Source organism: Sapajus apella, unplaced genomic scaffold (assembly GCF_009761245.1).
Source record: "Sapajus apella isolate SASKATOON/1434 unplaced genomic scaffold, GSC_monkey_1.0 scaffold25, whole genome shotgun sequence".
NCBI classification, from domain to species: Eukaryota; Metazoa; Chordata; class Mammalia; order Primates; family Cebidae; genus Sapajus; species Sapajus apella.
In genome coordinates this window covers 5,096,877-5,119,364 of record NW_022436965.1, presented here as the reverse complement: position 1 = coordinate 5,119,364, position 22,488 = coordinate 5,096,877, and the positions used below count along the sequence as shown (strand labels likewise).

The following is a 22,488-nucleotide window of genomic DNA, read 5'->3' as shown; positions in this document are numbered from 1 at the left end:
ACTTTAATTTAAGCATGACTTAGCCAGCAGTGTCTTGAGCTAGCATGTCCACTGTGGTAATTTTTCCTTGCTTTGTGAATATTGACCTTAAGTAATCCATTATGGACTGTGAAATATGTGCACCTGAGGCCATTCTTCCATTTTAGTAGCAATTTATTGGGCAGTACTTGAACCTATTTCCAGGTGATTTGGATTGCTGCCAGTGGCATTTCTTTTAGTAAAACTCTTGCCCAGAGGAGGGATATTGCATGATTGTTATTTTACCTTGTGCCTAGCACAACTATTCATTCAGTCATCCATTCAGTAAACATTTACTGACTGCTCTTGGCCATGATCTGTGATACTTACTTAATAGACATTAAGCACATTTTAATTGATAATTAGAACAGAGAAGTGATGAGGATTAGTTTCTATGAGTGAGCAGAGCCTTTGATAAGGTGATGAGGTGATGAGAACTCTGTTTAGGCAAGTCTCTAAGCTGTCTCCTATAATTAAGGGAACAATAAAAAGACACAGTATCTATTATAATTTTATTTTAAATTTATATCTAGCCTTCACCAAAAGAGCCTCCAGCTCTGATTTACAACATTTCTAGTGTAGGATTAGTGGTAACAACAACTAAACAAAGAATAAGCATATTAATGAAACTTAAAATAACAAACTTCTTTTGCTTCTATATGAAATACCAAAAGAATGTATCAGGTTGATGCAAGGGAAACTGGACTGAATCAGCTCACATAAAATATTGCTGTTGACTTTGGATTTCCCTTTTGGATGTCTAATGAATGATAAATGTTTTACATGTGCACTTTCTCAAGAAGAGAAATGTCTGAGATTAGATAGTGTATCCCCGGTGCTATCTCCCATGCACTCAACTATCTGAAAAAGGCCTGCTCTATCATTAAAATGACTTACTGAATGTTTCACATAACAGTTTTTATCCCAAATATGGAGAACGATCTGTCTATTACTTGACCTTACCATGGTATTCAAGGACAACCCAACTGAGCCTCAAGCCAATCTTTCTAGTTATCGTCTATCACTTGTCTTTACATTCTTGTCAAATATGGTTTTGTACTCTCTCTCCCCCACCACATTCTCTTACCCTATGCTTTCTTTCAAGCTGTTCCTTCTCCTTATGCCTTTCCTTGCATTTTAACTTGTAAATATCCCACAGAGTTCAGCTGAAACGACAAAAGTTTCATCAAACTGTCAGATTTTTTTTTTTGTTTTTTCTCTAAAAGGCTCTTTTCCCTCTGGCTTTCTGCGAAATTTTTCTGCACTTCCCTTTTGGATTAATTTCTCCCTTATATCATTTTTGTTTCTGTACCTGTTCTGTCTCTCTCTTTCTCTATAAAGCAGATTTTGCCACTAGTATATGCCACAATGCTTGAGAAAGAACTATATAAATATTTATGAATAAAAATTCATACATTTATTCCGAGCATACTCAGGGAAGCGGGCAGAAGAGCTGGTTTACTTGGCCTATAGTGGAGGTGCTAGCATGTAACACTAATGTGTTTATGATTTAAAATGCTAAGAGAGTGGCAGTTTCTTTTCTTTTGTATTTTTTTTTTCTGGTAAGTACTTTACTGTTCCATCTTAGGGCACTTTTACTAAGCAGAAATAATGAGTCAACTCATTTGTATAATTCACATAAATACTCTAATTTAGGTTGCCTCTGATGCAGGTAAAACATGTTAAAAAGAAGTAACTGGAAAGAACGTAAACTTTTATTAAAAACAGAACAGAAGATTGTTTTATGCTCCTAAATTTCCATTTGTAGGAGAGCTACAGCTCATGGATCTTATTTCTGAGAAGCAATGTGATTTTTCCATTCAGCAGCTGTATGTAGAGTATTTGAATGCAACCACAGAAAATCTTGAGCCAAATTTTGTCCTCTGCTTTTTAAGGGAAACTCCTTGCAAAAACCTTAAGTGATTGTCAGCACCCAATGGGTTTAGGTGGTACAAATGTTTCTATTAGTCTAGGATTATCAGTGTGATCATTTAATTTAACCTATCTCCTGGGATATGTTTCTACTAAGTACGTTCGGATAAACTGTCTTTAGATAATCTCCCAAGTACAGAAGAGTGTGTACCCAACCACATGATTATACTGAGGTTCTGAGACTAGTAGAAATATTTTGGTTTTGGATAGTTATGTTGGTATCCAGAGCCTACTAATGCATTTTCTATGGGGTAAGGATATTTTAGAAATCATACTCAAGTGACATAAGCTTGTTTAGTAATCATAATTAAATCAACCTCAAGTCTAAAAGGATCATACGTGAAGATTATTATGCTGGCCTCCTAAGCCTGTATGCTACACCAAGTGTGTTAAGTAAATAGATTAGTTGTAGCGTTAATGTTTTGGGTCAGTGTAGTTTTTTATAGTAGATTTTTCCTGAAAAATGTCCCAGCTTTTTTGCCTGTAAATATCAGACTGTCAACCAAATAGAATACTTCCTTTATAAAAAAGATATGTGTACATTGAGGTACACATATACTTGGGTATATATAAGTTGATATGTATATGTATGTGTGCATGTGTGCATGTGTGTGTGTGTGTGTGTGTGTATTTAAGTAGAATGTATGTTTTAGATGCATTTCCTTGTCACACATTTCTCCAAATGCATAATACCCAACAAAATAATGGTAGTTAAATCTAGCTGGCAAGGTTATATCTTTGACGTAATGCCTAGCTCACAGTAGGTCCTGTTTTCGATATTTTATTGAAACCATCATATTCCTTTGTAAATAATTTAAAACTTAAGAGCAAATACTTTGAAAAGAGGTGGATATCTACTTGAATTCAAGATTCATTACTTAATGTCTTTTTGTTCTTGGAGAAATTACTTAACCTCTCTAAGTCTGAGGAAAGTGGGGGGAAATAATGGCTACTCAATCCTGTCATGGTCAAGTGAGATATTGGTGAGGTGCTTCAGCAGTTTCTGCCACATGGATTAGTTGTTGCTAATAATGTTGACACATGAACCTTGACATAGGTTGATTAGTTGTTATTCTCTTGAATATATGTAAAAATGCAAGTGTATATGCATAAAAAGAAAGGAAAAATTGCATTTTTACTTTTAATGCATATACACTTGCATTTTTCTTTTGTGTGTGTGTGTTTGTCTTACTTTGGACACATTTGCTATTTTATAAAGCTTTGAAATTCTGTTGGAGAGAGAAAAACCTTCACTATCAATCAAATTTTAATTCAATTTATAAAAGGTAAGGTTTCACATTTAGTGCTAGGAGGAACTCTCACTGGCTCAGTACAAGGAAGTTAATTCCTTACTAATTTTCTGTGTCCCATGGGGTCTGGCAGAGTATTCTGCTTTACAGTCACTCAAGAACCCAAGCTGATGGAGGCTCTACCTAATTTAGAGCATGCAGCATCTTCAGTTACTTTAGTGAGGAAAAAACCTGGAGAATATGCATTGAATAAATTTAAAAAAAAAAAGAAATTTGTGTTACCTCTGTCTCATCCCAGAAGCGACACATTTCACTCCCTTTATAACCCAGTAACCAAGCCATTATTGTGGCCTAATGGTATACTGGAGCTAGGTCATAACGACTCGTGGAGAGTCAATGATACATTTCTCTTCCCTGCTCTGTGTTCAGTGACATCATGTTGGGAGCTAGCAATCAGCTGTGATGGGAATATTTACAGCACAGAAATTGAATAATGCCAAAAATTAGGGGGTTTTTTTGTTAGAGAAGAATTTATTAACACCCCACTGACGCGACTCTTCCTAACTAAAGGGATACTCAGAAACGTATGATGACAAAGAAATAGCTGGAGAATGTTATTGTTTTCTGTTTCATGGGGTCCAAATCTACTCAGAAATTATGTTATTCTAAAATACCATGCATAGACTTAGGTACCTTAGAAAGACATTGAACTTGGAATAATTGCCATTTAAGTTGCTGTCTAAACCTAGATAAATATCATTTTTTTGAGCGTCTGTTTCTTTGCTGTGCCATAAAATTATCTTTGGATATAATAGGGTTTTAAGAGATAACATGTGAACATACTTAACATAATGCATCTAGAAACATTTGGTGAATTCCTGATGAGTATGGCATTAGCTGGTCTGAGGAAAATCTCAGGAAAAACATCAATACTAGGCGTGTGGATGTCTTTAACGTCATTTATTAAACCTACAAAATCATGTGCCTCCTGACTGGCATTCTGTGGGTGATGAATATGAAATAGTTACTTCCTTGAAGGGACTTTCAGTGTAGGCAGGCATTTAATAGGCCTTTGCCTTTAAACTAAGAAGTAAAGGCAGAGCTGGCCAGGAAGATCTGAGCAGCAATCTCAGGGGAGCAAGTCGTTTTCCCTGGAGCTCTCCATGGTGCTTGTTCCATTGTCCTTCAGCCTGTCTTGCTCCTTCAGTCCAGCTAGTCTCACTCCAATTCAGAAACCTAGACTCCGGTTCACTCTGCTCTTTCTTTTCCCTTACTATGTTATAGACCAAGGCTATCTACTTACAACTTTCGGAGGCTGGTATATATCTCTGTGTTAGTCAGGGTTCTCCAGAGGGACAGAAGTAATAGGATATATGCATATATGAAAGGGAGTTTATTAGGGAAAATTGGCTCACTCAGTCTCAAGTCAAAGTCCTGCAATAGGCCATCTGCAAGCTGGGGAACAAAGAAGCCAGTAGTGACTCAGTCCAAGTCCCAAAACCTCAAAAGCAGAGCAGCTAAGAGTGAAGACTTGAGTCTGTGGCCAAAGGCCTGAGGGCCCCTACCAAACCCCTGGTTTAAGTCCAAGAGTCCAAAGGCCAAAGAACCTGGAGTCTGATGTCCAAGGGCAGGAGGAGTGGAGGGAAGCATCCAGCATGGGAGAATGATGAAAGCCAGAAGATTCAGCAAGTCAGCTTATCCCACCTTCTTCCACCTGCTTTGTTCTAGCTGTGCTGGCAGCTGACCGGATAGTGCCCACCCACATTGAGGGTGAGCCTTCCTCCCCCAGTCCACTGACTCAAATGTCAGTCTCCTTTGGCAACATCCTCACAGACACACCCAGAAACAATACTTTACCAGCTATTTAGGCCTCCTTCAATCCAGTCAGGTTGATACCTAATATTAACTATCACATCTAGTATAACCTCATCTTTGCCAAACCGTGACCTTACCTCACATCTGTTCACACTGCAGCAGCTGTATATTCCTGACTCAGCCCCTACCCAACTTAATGAACATGATACTACTCATTCAGAGGGGTAATGTGGCTCATTGCGTACGTTTAGAAATTGTATGAATAAATTGTGAAATACAACTCTTCCTAGCTCAGATAAATCCTGTTCACTGTCTAGTATCTAGAAAGTTTCTAGCTCTGAGCCTCAATGCTGCTGCTAGGTTTCCCTCCTCTTCTCTGCAGAAGCCATGAGGTTAGGGTAACTGTACAGGGGCAATACTTCAAGATATTCCGTGGTGGAAAGGTGCTTTTTGGAGCCATATTCCAATTTTAATATAATTCACAGGTTGAATCTACATGATATAAAAGAACAAATAGAAAGCCATTAAGACAGTAATTTTGACCTCACTAATTTGATGACACACACACGTGTGTGCGTGCACACACACACACACACATACACACACACACACATAATTTTATTGCATTTATAGATAATTTACTAAAATGGCTTACATAATTTGGAAGAGGAAGGAAGGGAGAGAAATATGGCTGGACCACCCCTTTGCTTGACTCAGTTATAGAATTAGCTGAATTTTCTTTGCCCCTCCAAGACCTTCATGTCATTTAGTTCTCCTTCAACCTCATCAGGTTCATAACTCATGAGAATCCGAAGTCTCCCAGGACTCCCGCAGCTTCTTAAAAGCTTTCTTGCTTATGGTCTCCTTGCCTTCTGATTATTTGTGTGTTGATTTTAACCTTTTGTACTTTGATGCAGGGCAAAACTCAGCCCCTTCAAAATATCACAAGAAATCTATCAATAGCAAGCGTTTTGTGAGTTTAGTAGACTTACCTGTAGATTTGGGAGCTATGTCGTAAAGCACCTTGTGCCCTCCTACTCTTTCCTTGGCCATGAACTCCTTGCTGCCCCATTACATTTCTCTGCTGCTTTCTTCTGGATAGTCCCAGGAGTTCCATATTACTCTCCTCCTATTGTGTAAATCAGTTCAGCATATTTCAATGTTTCTCAAACCAGCATAATTAAATTCATTGAGATCATCATGAGAAACGCATGGGGTAGCTGTAGAGTTTTGTTTCTGGAGCTTCACTGAGTTCAGACCCAAGCTTTGCCATCTGCTGTATCTGTTCACTTTGAGCAAGTCGCCTAACCTCTCTGATCCATGAAGTGAAGATGATAAAACTCCCTCACAGGGACTTTTGTGAGGATTAAAAGTGAGAATTCATATAAAAAGTTAAGTTATATATATATATATATTTATATATATATATAGTGTATGGATTTATATACATATATTTATATATATATTTTTATATAATTTATAAAATATATTTTATAAATATATTTATATATATAAATCAAACCATATATAAAAAAATTTATATATATAACATATATTATATATGTGTTATATATATGTTATATATTATATATATGTTATATATGTTATATATATTATATATATGTTATATATATAATTTATATATATTTAGTGTGTGCATTTTGTGCACGTTAATGCTTTTTTCTCTTCCCTCTTTCATGTATTGCTTGCTTTAACCCTCACTGTACATAAAATCTGTTTGTTTCTATTATGCTAATATTTTTTAAAGGGATCTTAAAGAAGAAAGAGATGAAAATAATAGCTTACTTTAATAGATATCAAACTGTTGGCACTTTCTCATGAAGAAATTTTAATGTGTTTAGTGTTTCTAAAATACAGTATTTAATTCTAAAATAATTTTAGAATTATTTTAAGAGAATAATTAAATACTAATGAATGCATGAATTAACATCAGAAGTTATTTTAATACTAAACTATTTTAAAAACTTTAACCAAATTAGCTCAATTTTTTCCTTTTTATTGTATATTTAAGCCATAGTGTTAGTTTATTTGGGGTGTTCTTTGTTCCCATTACCCTTAGCCCAGGGTTGAATTAATTACATATAAAAATGGACTCACTTGGAGATATCTTTTATTTATAAACCCTTTTAAATTCATTGCAGACATTCCTACTGTCTACAGTATAGTATAGACACATGAAATATATTTTGTTATTTAACTTATTCATATTTTAGCATTGCTCAGAGAATAGTAAACCTGTATTCTTTTTTTTTAATTTATTTTTTTGCATTTTAGGTTTTGGGGTACATGTGAAGAACATGCAAGATTGTTGCATAGGTACACACGTGGCAGTGTGATTTGCTGCCTTCCTCCCCATCACCTATATCTGGCATTTCTCCCCATGCTATCTCTCCCCAACTCCCCACCCCACACTGTCCCTCCCCTATTTCCCCCCAACAGACCCAAGTGTGTAGTGCTCCCCTCCCTGTGTCCATGTGTTCTCATTGTTCAACACCCGCCTATGAGTGAGAACATGTGGTGTTTGATCTTCTCCTCTTGTGTCAGTTTGCTGAGAATGATGGTTTCCAGGTTCATCCATGTCCCTACAAAGGACACAAACTCATCGTTTTTGATGGCTGCATAATATTCCATGGTGTATATGTGCCACATTTTCCCTGTCCAGTCTATCATCAATGGGCATTTGGGTTGGTTCCAGGTCTTTGCTATTGTAAACAGTGCTGCAGTGAACATCCGTGTGCACGTATCCTTATAATAGAACGATTTATAATCCTTTGGATATATACCCACTAATGGGATTGCTGGGTCAAATGGAATTTCTATTTCTAGGTCCTTGAGGAATCGCCAAACTATCTTCCCCAATGGTTGAACTAATTTACACTCCCACCAACAGTGTAAAAGTGTTCCTGCTTCTCCACATCCTCTCCAGCATCTTTTGGCTCTAGATATCTTAATGATCGCCGTTCTAACTGGCGTGAGATGGTATCTCAGTGTAGTTTTGATTTGCATTTCTCTTATGACCAGTGATGATGAGCATTTTTTCATATGTTTGTTGGCCTCATGTATGTCTTCTTTTGTAAAGTATCTGTTCATATCCTTCACCCACTTTTGAATGGGCTTATTTGTTTTTTTCTGGTAAATCTGTTTTAGTTCTTTGTAAATTCTGGATATCAGCCCTTTGTCAGGTAAACTGCAAAAATTTTTTCCCATTCTGTTGGTTGCCAATTCACTCTAATGACTGTTTCTTTTGCCATGCAAAAGCTGTGAAGTTTGATTAGGTCCCATTTGTCTATTTTGGCTTTTGTTGCCAATGCTTTTGGTGTTTTGGCCATGAAGTCCTTGCCTACGCCTATGTCCTGAATGGTTTTACCTAGATTTTCTTCTAGAGGTGTTATGGTGTTAGGTCTTACGTTTAAGTCTTTAATCCATCTGGAGTTAATTTTAGTGTAAGGCGTCAGGAAGGGGTCCAGTTTCTGCTTTCTGCACATGGCTAGCCAGTTTTCCCGACACCATTTATTAAACAGGGAATCCTTTCCACATTGCTTGTTTTTGTCAGGTTTTTCAAAGATCGGATGGTTGTAGATGTGTTGTGTTGCCTCCGACACCTCTGTTCTGTTCCATTGGTCTATATCTCTGTTTTGGTACCAGTACCATGCTGTTTGGATTACTGTAGCCTTGTAGTATAGTTTGAAGGCCGGTAGTGTGATGCCTCCCGCTTGGTTCTTTTTGCTTAGAATTGACTTGGCTATGCGGGCTCTCTTTTAGTTCCATATGAAGTTTAAGGTGTTTTTTTCCAGTTCTGTGAAGAAGGTCATTGGTGGCCTGATGGGGATAGTGTTGAATCAGTAAATTACTTTGGGCAGTATGGCCATTTTCACTATATTGATTCTTCCTAACCATGAACACGGAATGTTTCTCCATCTGTTTGTGTCCTCTCTTATTTCGTTGAGCAGTGACTTGTAGTTCTTCTTGAAGAGGTCCTTTACATTCCTTGTTAGCTGTATTCCTAGGTATTTTATTCTCTTTGTGGCAATTGTGAATGGCAGTTCATTCTTGATTTGGCTGTCTTTAAGTCTGTTATTGGTGTATAGGAATGCATGTGATTTTTGCACATTGATTTTGTATCCTGAGACTTTGCTGAAGTTGCTTATCAGTTTCAGGAGATTTTGGGCTGAGACGATGGGGTATTCTAGATATACAATCATGTCGTCTGCAAATAGAGACAATTTGACTTCCTCCTTTCCTATTTGAATGCCCTTTATTTCTTTTTCTTGCCTGATTGCTCTGGCTAGGACTTCCAGTACTATATTGAATAGGAGTGGTGAGAGAGGGCATCCTTGTCTAGTGCCAGATTTCAAAGGGAATGCTTCCAGTTTTTGCCCATTCATTATGATATTGGCTGTTTGTTTGTCATAAATAGTTTTTATTATTTTGAGATACGTTCCGTCAATACCTAGCTTATTGAGGGTTTTTAGCATAAAGGGCTATTGAATTATGTCAAAGGCCTTCTCTGCTTCAATTGAGACAATCATGTGGTTTTTGTCTTTGGTTCTGTATATGCGGTGAATTACATTTATAGACTTGGGTATGTTGAACTAGTCTTGCATGCCTGGGATGAATCCTACTTCATCATGGTGGATAAGCTTTTTGATGTACTGTTGCAATCGGCTTGCCAGCATTTTATTGAAGATTTTTGCGTCTATGTTCATCATGGATATTGGCCTGAAGTTTTCTTTTCTTGTTGAGTCTCTGCCAGGTTTTGGTATGAGGATGATGTTGGTCTCATAAAATGATTTGGGAAGGAGTCCCTCTTTTTGGATTGTTTGGAATAGTTTCAGAAGGAATGGTACCAGCTCCTCTTTGTATGTCTGGTAGAATTTGGCTGTGAACCCTTCTGGACCTGGGCTTTTTTTGGGTGGTAAGCTCTTAATTGCTGCCTCAACTTCAGACCTTGTTATGGGTCTGTTCAGGGTTTTGGCTTCTTCCTGGTTTAGGCTTGGGAGGAGGCAAGTGTCCAGAAATTTATCAATTTCTTCCAGGTTTACTAGTTTATGTGCATAGAGTTGTTTGTAATAATCTCTGATGATGGCTTGAATTTCTGTGGAATCTGTGGTGATATCCCTTTTATCATTTTTTATTGCCTCAATTTGGTTATTTTCTTTTCTTTTTTATTAATCTGGCTAGTGGTCTGTCTATTTTGTTGATCTTTTCAAAAAACCAACTCCTGGATTTATTAATTTTTTGAAGGGTTTTTTGTGTCTCTATCTCCTTCAGTTCTGCTCTGATATTAGCTATTTCTTGTCTTCTGCTAGGTTTTGAGTTTTTTTGATCTTGCTCCTCTAGCTGTTTCAATTTTGATGATAGGGTGTCAATTTTAGATCTCTCCTTTCTTATGTGGGCACTTATTGCTATATACTTTCCTCTAGAGACTGCTTTAAATGTGTCCCAGAGATTCTGGTATGTTGCGTCTTCATTCTCGTTGGTTTCGAAGAACATCTTTATTTCTGCCTTCATTTCATTGTTTATCCAGTCAACATTCAAGAGCAAGTTGTTCAGTTTCCATGAAGCTGCGTGGTTCTGAGTTAGTTTTTGAATTCTGAGTTCTAACTTGATTGCACGGTGGTCTGAGAGACTGTTTGTTATGATTTCCTTTCTTTTGCATTTGCTGAGGAGTGATTTACTCCCAGTTATATGGTCAATTTTAGAGTAGGTGTTATGTGGTGCTGAGAAGAATGTATATTCTGTGGATTTGGGTGGAGAGTTCTGTAAATGTCTATTAGGTTTGCTTGGTCCAGGTCTGAGTTCAAGTCCTGGATATCCTTGTTAATTTTCTGTCTGGTTGATCTGTCTAATATTGATAATGGGGTGTTAAAGTCTCCCACTATAATTGTGTGGGAGTCTAAGTCTCTTTGTAAGTCATTAAGAACTTGCCTTATGTATCTGGGTGCTCCTGTATTGGGTGCATATATATTTAGGATATTTAGCTCTTCTTGTTGCATTGATCCTTTTACTATTATGTAATGTCCTTCTTTGTCTCTTTTGATCTTTGCTGCTTTAAAGTCTATTTTATCGAAGATGAGAATTGCAACTCCTGCTTCTTTTTGCTCTCCATTTGCTTGGTAAATCTTCCTCCATCCCTTTATTTTGAGGCTTTTTGTATCCTTGCATGTGAGATGGACTTCCTGGATACAGCACACCGATGGGTTTTGGCTTTTTATCCAATTTGCCAGTCTGTGTCTTTTGATAGGGGCATTTAGTCCATTTATATTTAGGGTTAATATTGTTATATGTGAATTTGATACTGCCATTTTGGTGCTAGCTGGCTATTTTGCTCATTAGTTCATGCAGATTCTTCATTGTGTTGATGCTCTTTACCATTTGGCATGTTTTTGGAGGGGCTGGTACTGGTTGTACCTTTATATGTGTAGAGCCTCTTTCAGGAACTCTTGTAAAGCAGGCCTGCTGGTGATGAAATCTCTGAGTACTTGCTTGTTCGCAAAGAATTTTATTTTTCCTTCACTTATGAAGCTTAGTTTGGCTGGATATGAGATTCTGGGTTGAAAGTTCTTTTCTTTAAGGATGTTGAATATTGGCCCCCACTCTCTTCTGGCTTGTAGGGTTTCTGCTGAGAGATCTCCTGTGAGTCTGATGGGCTTCCCTTTGTGGGTAACCCGACCTTTCTCTCGGGCTGCCCTTAGTATTTTCTCCTTCATTTCAACCCTGGTGAACCTGACGATTATGTGCCTTGGGGTTGCTCTTCTTGACGAATATCTTTGTGGTATACTCTGTATTCCCTGGACTTGAATATTGGCCTGCCTTGCTAGGTTGGGGAAGTTTTCCTGGATAATATCCTGAAGAGTATTTTCCAGCTTGGATTCATTCACTTCGTCGCATTCAGGTACACCTATCAAACGTAGATTACGTCTTTCCACATAGTCCCACATTTCTTGGAGACTTTGTTCATTCCTTTTCACCCTTTTTTGTCTAATCACACCTTCTCGTTTTATTTCATTGAGTTGATCTTCGACCTCTGATATCCTTTCTTCTGCTTGGTCAGTTCGGCTGTTGAAACTTTGCGAAGTTCTCGTGTTTTGCTTTTCAACTCCATGAATTCACTTATATTCCTTTCTAATTTGTCCATTCTCGTTAGCATTTCGTCAAATCTTTTTTCAAGGTTCTTTGTTTCTTTGCATTGGGTTAGAACATGTTCTTTTAGTTCACAGAAGTTTCTTACTACCCACCTTCTGAAGTCTGATTCTGTCATTTCATCACACTCGTTCTCCATCCAACATTGTTCCCTTGCTGGTGAGGAGTTGTGATCCCTTGTAGGAGGAGAGGTGTTCTGGTTTCGGGTGTTTTCATCCTTTTTGTGCTGGTTTCTTCCCATCTTTATGGATTTATCTTCCTGTCATCTTTGTAGTTGCTGACTTTCAGATTGGGTCTCTGAGTGGACGTTCTGTTTGTTGATGATTAAGTTATTTCTGTTTCTTAGTTTTCCTTCTAACAGTCTGGCCCCTCTGCTGTAGGACTGCTGAGGTCCACTCTAGGCCCTGTTTGCCTGGGGATCACCTACAGCAGCTGCAGAACAGTAAGGGTTGCTACCAGTTTTTTCTTCTGCTATCTTTGTCCCAGAAGGATACCCAACGAATGTCAGTCTGATCGCTCCTTTATGAGGTGACTCTTTGGATATATAGGGGTCAGGGAGCTGTTTGAGGAGACAGTCTGTCCTTTCCTGGGGCTCAAGTGCTGAGCTGTGAGCTCCGTTGTTCATTCAGATCTGCTGGGCAGGTACGTTTAGGTCTGCTGCAGCAGAACTCATGAACCGCTTTTTGTTCCCAGGTGCTCTGTCCCAGGGAGTTAGGGCTTTATTTATGAGTTTCCGTTGTGCTGCTGCCTTGTTTTTTTTTTTTTTTTTTCCATGGCTTCCCTGCCCAGCAAGGAGGCAGCCTGGTCACAGTCTGCTTGCAGAGGCTTTGCTGCACTGCTGTGGGCCCCACCCAGCTGCCATGTGAACTTCCCTGCAGTCTTGTTTATATGGGTGTAGTTAGAACTGCCTCAGCAATGGTGGCCCACCTGTGTATTGGCGGACTCTCTCTGTAATGGCAGGTTGCTTTGGCAATGGCAGGCTGCCTCAGCAATGGCATTCGTAGTGGTGGAGTGCCTAGGTAATGGAGGACGCCCCTCCCCCACAGAGCTGGACCGTACGGGTTTCGGCTGCGCTTGCTGTGAAACTCTCAATTCAGAGAGCTTCTGATTGCTGTTCTTTTGTGGGGGTGGAACTGAGCCTGATCACCTGGCTCCCTGCCTCCGAGCCTTTTTTTTCTTTTTTTTAGTTGAATATTCGACCCTATCCCCGTCGCCTGTTCAAAAGACGCCGGGATCTGTTTGATTTCCCGTGCGTTGACTCACTGCGCTGGCTTAAACAGTGGTGCTGAGATTCGTGGCACTTTCTTTTTGCCCAGGAACCTCCTGGCCTGACTCCCTGTTCATTCCCCTCTTTAATCAGATATATGGGTGACTTCCCGGGTCTCCAATTGCCAGCCAAAAGGGCACCCGGACCAGTGTATTTTGTACGGAGAACTGTTGGCCAGGGCACCAACAAAGCAGCCGTGCTGACCAAAACAACCGCGCCGGCCTCAACAGCTGCGCTGGCGACCTGTGGGTCACCTCCGCCTGGGAATCTCCTGGTCCATGGGCAATAAAAATGCGGCATCCACTCACCCTCTGTGCTTTCTCTGGGAGCTGCAACTCTGAGCTGTTCCTAAACAGCCATCTTCCCCATCCCAAACTTTTTGTATACCACCTGTATTCTTTTTTAAAATTATTTTTAAAACATTTTTTGAGACATAGTCTCGCTCTGTTGCCAGACTGGTGTGCAGTGGTGTGATCTTGACTCACTGCAACCTCCAACTCCCGGGTTAAAGCGATTCTCCTGCCTCAGCCTCCCAAGTACCTGGGATTACAAGAACGCACCACCATGCCCAGCTGGTTTTTGTATTTTTTTTTTTAGTCGAGATGGGGTTACACCATGTTGGCCAGGATGGTCTCAATCTGTTGACCTTGTAATCTGCCCACCTCGGCCTCCCAAAGTGCTGGGATTACAGGTGTGAGCCACCGCACCCGACCTAAACCTATATTCTCACTTTTGCATACTTATTCCTTGGTGTGGTCTTTAAAGGATCAAAATTTATATTACATTAATTTTACATAATTTATAAGGGGCTCCCTGTTCATCAAATCTACTTTATTTTAACCTGTTATTTAGTAATAGAGGAAAACATATTTTCAAACATTTATATAATTTTTATTTTTTTCACTCAGCTATTAAGTACCACATTTTTAAAACCACCTTTTTTAGTTGATTAATGCACTTGGAAGATGATTAGAACTTGATAGCAGTCATTTGGCAAATTACGTGTCATATTTACCTTTAGTAACCTCAAGAGCTGTTTCATCATAAGGGACATTCTGAAGAGCAAGGCAACTAACAGTAATATATGTTAGTGAATAAATAAAAATTAACCCATTGTAATATCAAGCATTCTGATTGACTTACATGAAATTAGTAGGTGATAGTGTCTTCAATAAAGCTCTACTTTATCTAAAGAAGTTGATATTAGAATTACCAATGTTTTATATAATCCTATAGGAAATCTCTGATTTAAAATTGAGTCATGATCCATAGTTTCCTTTTTTAATCTACTATGTGGAATTCGTAACACATTTTCATTGAGAAATAATGGAATAGCGTGGTACTAAGATCTCTACACTTACACATATAATCTTTTGTAATCTTTATGCAAATGAATCACAGTAACTAGCTGCATCATTTATGTTAAGCATGTACCCAACAGTTTTCATGCTGTTGTGTTTTTTTCTTCTTCTTCCCCTTCCTTTTACTACTTGAGTTCTTGAGATTCCGCTCAATGAGGAAGAAACATAGTAGCAACAGGAACAGATCTGCTTTTCCTTCTTCTCACATTGCTATATAACAAGAAGTCATAGTGATTCAGGGAATATTGGGTAGTTTACACAGCTCTGAAAGTGACCCACCAGTACCATGGTGTGAACCATGGCTGTCCACCAGATTAAAATGTATATATATAAATCTGCTGTCTACCAGATTAAAATTTATATATATATATTTCCAATGCATTCTGTTATTGCTATAATACCTCAATATGTGCCTTCTGAGTATTGAGTTTGAGACTGATAATTGGTACATTAGTGTTACCATGTGAATTTTTTCCTTTCACTCCCATCTCCTACTTCTACTTAATTATGCTGGTCTTATGTGGTCCTTTTATTTTGTGACAGAATCTTGGTAATCTATGTAATAAAATAAAATGGTGAACTCTTGTTGATAAGTTTGAGGTGGTTTTTGAAATGCAAATTCCTAGACTGCTCTGACCAAGTATTCTGATTCAGTAATTCTGGGCTGGAGCTAAGGACTTTGCATTTTTAGGAAACACTGAGTATCTTTTCTAGAACACTGCTGAGCTGAGGGTGTCAAGTAGCCTAAATCTGGCAAACGGTCAGCTCTGTTGCTTGTACTGGCTGTAATGTCCTAGAGGCAAAGAGGTCAATATTTTCTAGAATTGAATCTGGGTGTATTTGTGGGAGAAGATTTCAATATTTGCTAAACATCTATTATGTTAATTTAGACTAAAACAAAGATCCATACCCTCATGGAGCTTTTACAGATTTATTTCAAGACCATTCACTAGGGACTAAACACTTGTATCTTTTATCATTAGGCATGAAACATATTACTGAATCATTTGTTAGAGCTGTCCCTGTGGGGTAAGTATTACAAAACTTGCATTTAAAATATAGACTCACAGCTATGTTCAGAACATCCAGATCAGAGCCTCAGTTTTTGGACATCCATCCTAACTAAATATTGTGCAGTTTCCCATACTGATGAGGGTTGCATATGACCAGCATACCAGATCAACTGCTGACCAGGTTTGTCATTAAACATTTTCAGACCTCAAGCAGTGGAAGGCACTCTGTTCGCATTACTGGCCTCAGTACTATTGATTTCCGAGCTGGCTTTTCTCGAAAGCCTACCCTGGACTTCAAAAAAACAGTCAGCAGACCAGTGCAAGGTTTGTATGTGCAAATTATTTGAATTGGCATAATAGATATCCAAATGAAAAATATTTCTCAGACTGTCTGTATTCAATAAAACTGAGAACCTTAACTTTAAACATGACTGTTCTCTTGGTCTAGTCACTTTCTCAAAGTATAATCCCAACACCACTGATATGAAGGTCACCCAGGGTGCTTGTTACAAATTAAGATTCCCGGGCCCCACTCTAGATCTCCTGAATTAGAAGCATGGAAGTTAAGGCCCAGGAATATGTACTTTAGTGAGCACCCTAGTTGATTCTTATACTTACTAAATTTTGAGAATTACTAACCTAGGTCTGGAGATTTTTTTCTTACCAAAATCTATAAATTACCTATTGTCAAGGTATGTGTATACAGCTGAAAAATTAAATATGTCACATATCACTGTATTTCAAAGATAAAATTATCAGTGATTTTTAAACCTTGTCCTTCTTTTATTTTATTCATACATTGAGATTTATAGTTTTCCAGCTAAAAAGAAGCTTAACTATACTGTAACTCTTAAAATTTGGGGGAGGTTATTTTCATTTATTTTTATTGCTGCAGTTTCTGGAAGGATACAAAATAATTTATCTTTAAAAGTATTCATGTGATCAAACATTATATAACAGTTTTCATAATTCTAATTTTTCTACATGTAAACATAGTTAAAATACTATAAAAGTAATTTCTTAGGATTTCCTAAGTCTCTCTGGTCATGCATAATCTCTCTTTCATGTAGAAACAATTCTGCAGTTGACCCAGAATTTGTAGGACATCCTTATGGTACTCACATGTTATTATCATGCAAATACTTACTTGATATATAACTTCAATTGCATGTTTCTTGTAAACGATAACAAAATCTTTCTCTTGTAGGAATACCTACCTATGTGCTGCTCAATACTTCTGGAATTTCCACTCCAGCTAGAATAGATCTTCTTGAACTTTTGAGTATCTCAGGAAGTTCTCTTAAGACTATTCCTGTTAAATATTACCCAGATCGAAAACCTTATGGCATATGGAATATTTCTGACTTTATACCACCAAATGAAGCTTTCTTTCTCAAAGTAACAGGCTATGATAAGGATGATTACGTCTTCCAGAGAGTATCGAGTGTTTCCTTTTCTAGTATTGTCCCAGGTACATCATTTCATTCAACATTGGAATATTGATAGTTTAAGGGGTGATGTGGTCCCATAAGTTAGTAATAAAATAACAAATAATATCCTAATATTATTACTGCACCACCAAATTGATGGACATTTACATGTAAGTAACACAGTTTTTCTTAACCGTTAAATAGCATTTCCAAAGTTTCATGTTAAGTCTCACTGATTGCAGGTCTGAGAATTCTGATTAGTCAGTGTAAGAACTGGAACTGGAAAATTCTGGTACTCTCTTTCTCCCTAAAAAGCCCGGCACATACATTTGATTAAACTATCTAAGTTGGCTAAAAGTTTATATACAATCGTCAGAAACTTTCTGCTCTATAGATGGTAGTTCATTGTAAACAACTGCTGATCACTGCCTTCATTTGTCTAGTTGATTAGTAAGCTAGTTAACTGTACAATAGCTACTATGTAGAGAGAAGATTACAGATTAGACATTATTTGGAAGCAACAGGTAGCATTTCAATTTAGCTATACTTGAGCTATTTTTCAAAGCTCATGACTGAACTCTGACCCAACCTTAAGGAGGGTAGCTTGAACCATGGACTGATAAAGATATAGAATTATTTCTAAAATTGTGCTATTAGGTCGAGGGACAAACATTTATCATTTATACATAGGTTAGTGATTTGGGAAATTCAGGAACAATTCTATAGCTGTTGTTTAATAGTTATAGAGTGGCAAAAATAGAACCAACATCAATATTTCCTCATATACAACACTCAGATTTGGCTTAGCCCCTAATTTGAATGCTACAAAACCTGATGGATTCCTAAAAGTCATTTTTTACGTTTACTTTGGAAAAATTATCCTATGTATTTGATTCTGAGATACGTGGCTTTTTATGTTTTTGAAATAAAAACCTATTCTAGAATTGATGATATATTATCACTTATTTGGTAGTATTTTTTCTATCTTGGTGGTACAAAAATATACCGTGTCTTAAAAACAAAGGAGTCTTAGATTCAATGAATATTGTAGTAAGAGGCTCAAAAGATATCCAGAAATCAACCAGCTTTGAACAAATAAAGATAGGAAAAGTAATTAAAGTATAAAGATTTTTGAATGGATTCAGAGGCAGTACTTAACATCACTGTGACCTTCTTGCTTATGATTTTTTGGTTGTTTGTTTTTCTTTTTTTTTCCTAGATGCTCCCAAAGTTACAATGCCTGAGAAAACCCCAGGATACTATCTACAGCCAGGCCAAATTCCCTGCTCTGTCGGCAGTCTTTTGCCCTTTACCTTGAGCTTTGTCAGAAATGGAGTTACACTTGGAGTAGACCAGTATTTGAAGTATGTACATGTTTCTGTCAGTAATAAGATATAGCATTAAAGATGTAAATATAAAGACATTATTATTGCAATGTACCTTTCCACTGGAAATTCTCACTTGTTTCATTGTCTGGAATATAGCAGGGAACAAGGAGGACACAAATTGGTGCCCCTGTGGTGCTTATATTGCCATAGAGGGAGACAGTAAACAGATGATACATATAATAATATAATAAATGCTGGAATACATTCAAATGTTGACTCATATGTTATAAAGTCTGAATGTTTTATAATTTGAGGGTCTGTTGTTAAGACAAATACAGAATTATGAATATGACGTTAAGTACAAAATCTTGGAAGGAGACCTTGCAAATGAGAGGTCCTGGAGCTTTAGCTTTATTGGCTCCGTCGTAAATGTGCTTCTGAATCTGATTTAAAGTGTTACGATAAGTGAGTCTGGTAAGCATTTTGGCAGAAAGTAGAGCAGGTTAGTTCGGATGAATAATAGTGGTAGGAGGAATGCATGTAGCATTGGCCAATTTGAAATCCTAAAATTCAGAGTAAGGAGCATGGGAGCAAAGACATAAAGATGGCAAGAAGGATGATCAGTAAGGTATCCAGAGAAGAGTGTTCTAACACCAGGAAGAGCAAGTGCAAATGTGTAAAGGCTGGAGTGGACTGGGCACATGAGAAAGACAGGCAGAAGAAGGCCAGTCTGGCTGAAGCCCATTGAGCCAGGAGGAGTAGGGTAGCAGAGAAGTTCAGAGAGGTGTGATCTGTGCTGCAGGTGGTGTCACAGATAGGTCACAGCCGGTGTGGCCTGCATATAACAATCAGCAGGAGTGGGCTAGAGGGCACCAACTTTTCCTTGTGAAGTTGGGTAACTTTTTGAGACAAATATAAGTAATTTAATGATAAAAATAAGTAGAGCTTGAAAACTGGAGAAAAATGATTTCTGGAAAGTGTTGCCTTATAACTTACTATGGAACAAACAACATTTTGGGAAAATCTCTAGGAATTTTTTTTTTACCAGACTTTTATACTGTTAATATCAACATAACTTCCATAGGATGTTAAACGTTTGACAATCTCAGCTTATACAGTTGCTTTATGGGGAGTCATTTTAATCAAAAATTTATGGCAGGAATGTTCATCATAACTAGCAAATTTTTTATTCTTTAAAGGTTAAACTGTATTATTTCCTGCCCCTTACATAATATATCTTAATGATTTACTTAGCTGTGTATTTAATAACTGGCAACATAATTGACCAGGATATGAAATGATGAAGCTACATAACTAGCTGATGAAATCAAATAATTCTGTTTTATGTTTAAATAGTAACATTTTTCAAAGACACTTGAGATTCTTTAGAAACATTAATTCATTTATTCCACACAATTCCTGGGAGGTAAGCCACAAGAATTCTTTTTCTCATTTTTCCAGCTCTGTGGCCCAGAGATATGACATGCTTTGCTGACATGTATTAAGCTCTTTGGATGTGAGAAGTTAGAGACCAAGTTAGGCATGAGTGATGATAGACTGATATTCTAATCCTGATTCACTCTCATGTCCCTGCCCTAGATTTCCTAATAGCATGAAACATGTGAGTTAATGTTTGTTTATGTCAGTCACTTTGGTCACCAGGGGATGTAAGAGAGAACCCGTCTGCATCAGCAGCAGGTTGCATTTTTATTTGACATGTTCTTTTTCCTATTCCAAAGTCTACCCTTCAAAACTTTTTTATTATGTCTATAGAGTGCTTAATGTCAACTGAGAAGGCTCCATGAAAAAGAGAATTATTTTCATGTATTTCATAATCAAGAAAGGAAGAAGAATAACTGTAAAGAACATTCTTCAAATGTTTAGTAAACTGGTTGTATGCCTTTGAACAAATTACTTGTCCTTTCTGTATCTCAACTTTCTCATTTTTAAAAAGAGGGATTTAGGACTCAAAGAATTGTCAGTTTCTGTTCTAAAATTTCTGTCAGTCTGTTTTTGTGAATACCAATATATGCTCAGCTTTTAAGTAGGCACTGAAGAAAACACCAAGGATATACCTCTTCCAAACCCCTACCTTCCTGAAACTTACCAGTACCTCCTAGACGATGACATTTACAAACTTGTGCTTAGTATACTCCTGTTAAGTACTGAAGACACAGCTCATATGATCAGTATGGTATGGAGTCAAGTGATATTCTGCTTTTATTCTGAAAGTGACAAGAAGAACCACTGGCATGTAGTGCCTACAGAATTGAAAGGAAGCAATGTTTAACCAAAGTGAATTTTCTCAGCTACTAAAACATGTAGAACAATGACCTTGCTGTGTTTCTCACTTTCCTAAGGCACAAAAACCTTTTTAACTTTCTCTTACAAACCCTAGTTGTACTAAATATGAATTGAGAGCTCAGTAAGTTCTTCACGATTGTTTGATGATAAGTATGGTTTGTTTGGATGGGGAGAGATCTGGAGATGTCACCATAAGGTATTATATTTTACATAACTTCCAGAATTCAGTGGAAGGTCTATTGACTGCAGCAGGCATTTTAACTTATCTGTGTCTTGATTTTTTTAAGATTAAAAATAGCTGCAGATGATATACGAGAGAAGTTATGAAGATATTTCTAACATTTCAGCCATAGTTTAAAACAGAGTAATGTCTATTTTTTTTTACATCATTGAGCCTTTGAAACAAAGATTAAATATGTATTACTAAGACAGTTCCAGAAAATGAGAAATAATTTGAAGAGTGTCAGAGGACAAAGAATACATTTTTATTAAATGAATGAATACGTAATACAGTAGAGGGATTTTTTTAACCTAAATGACAGAGTTTAAAGCCATAAAACCAATCATTTGTTTTCATTTCTCATTGTGTATGTAGGTTGAATGATATATGGCCTATCACCCATTGTGGAACTTATCTAAAAGAAAGTTAAGGGGAATTTATCTTCTTAGAATCAAAAAGTCAATTTCCTACCTTCAAATTTGTATATTGCCTGATTAAATTGCTTTATCTAAGATTCCTACTGACGAGACCAAAAACTGAAAAAAATAGGAGAGGGGATTAATGAGCATTTCTTTGCCAGCAAGCTCTGTTATCTTATATTTTGACATAGCCACAAAATATTTCCTCAAAGAAATTTTCAATCTCTGTAATTATTGTTTATGTTGCACATTTTGATCAGAATAGAAAAGCTTCATTTTATGGTAAAATATAAATGGTACGTCATTTTCAGTTAAAAAGAACTCTGCAGTTTTATCAATTTAGTTTATTTACATTGTTCTTTTGAATGAACCTTCAAAAGAAATAGTGAATCATTGCTTTCAACTTGGTCTTGTTTTATAGTAACTACCAGTTTTCCATTTTCTTCCCTCCAGAGAATCTGCCAGTGTGAACTTAGATATTGAAAAGGTCACTTTGTCTGACGAAGGCGTCTATGAATGCATCGCTGTCAGCAGTGCAGGTACTGGACGAGCACAGACATTTTTTGATGTATCAGGTAATTACCACTAATATCTTTGCAGTTACCCGAGTATCAATGCAGCTCTGAAAATGGGATGTTTGTTAACCAGTTTGTGTGTATATAATTGTCTTTATGATTATTTTATTACTATCTCTCCACTGAATTGTGAACTCAAATCCTGGCTTTACCACATATCAGGTACATGACCCTCCTTGGGCTAATTATTTAAGGACTTAATACCTTGGTTTTCCTAACTATAAAAATAAGCATGATAACAGTAATGGTCTCTGTTTCATGGGGAAACTGTGAGGATTAAATAATATGTAATATATGCAAAGCATTTAGAAGAGAGCCTGCCACATAGAAGCACTTAATAGATATTAGTGATTATTATTGTTATTATCATTATTGTCAGGGATTAATGAATA

General features: G+C 37.3%; 1 protein-coding gene across 5 annotated transcripts in view; it reads left to right on the top strand.

Annotated features, from left to right (window-relative positions):
- The window catches only part of HMCN1 (hemicentin 1), a 528,603-nt gene that overhangs the window by 265,386 nt on the left and 240,729 nt on the right, over nucleotides 1–22,488 (top strand). For all 5 annotated transcript variants that reach the window (XM_032291619.1, XM_032291616.1, XM_032291617.1 and 2 more), the window contains exons 7-10: nucleotides 16,024–16,144; nucleotides 17,028–17,291; nucleotides 18,470–18,614; nucleotides 21,975–22,096. In XM_032291619.1, coding sequence (XP_032147510.1) covers nucleotides 16,024–16,144; nucleotides 17,028–17,291; nucleotides 18,470–18,614; nucleotides 21,975–22,096 — 652 coding nt within the window. The remainder of the gene's footprint in view (nucleotides 1–16,023; nucleotides 16,145–17,027; nucleotides 17,292–18,469; nucleotides 18,615–21,974; nucleotides 22,097–22,488) is intronic.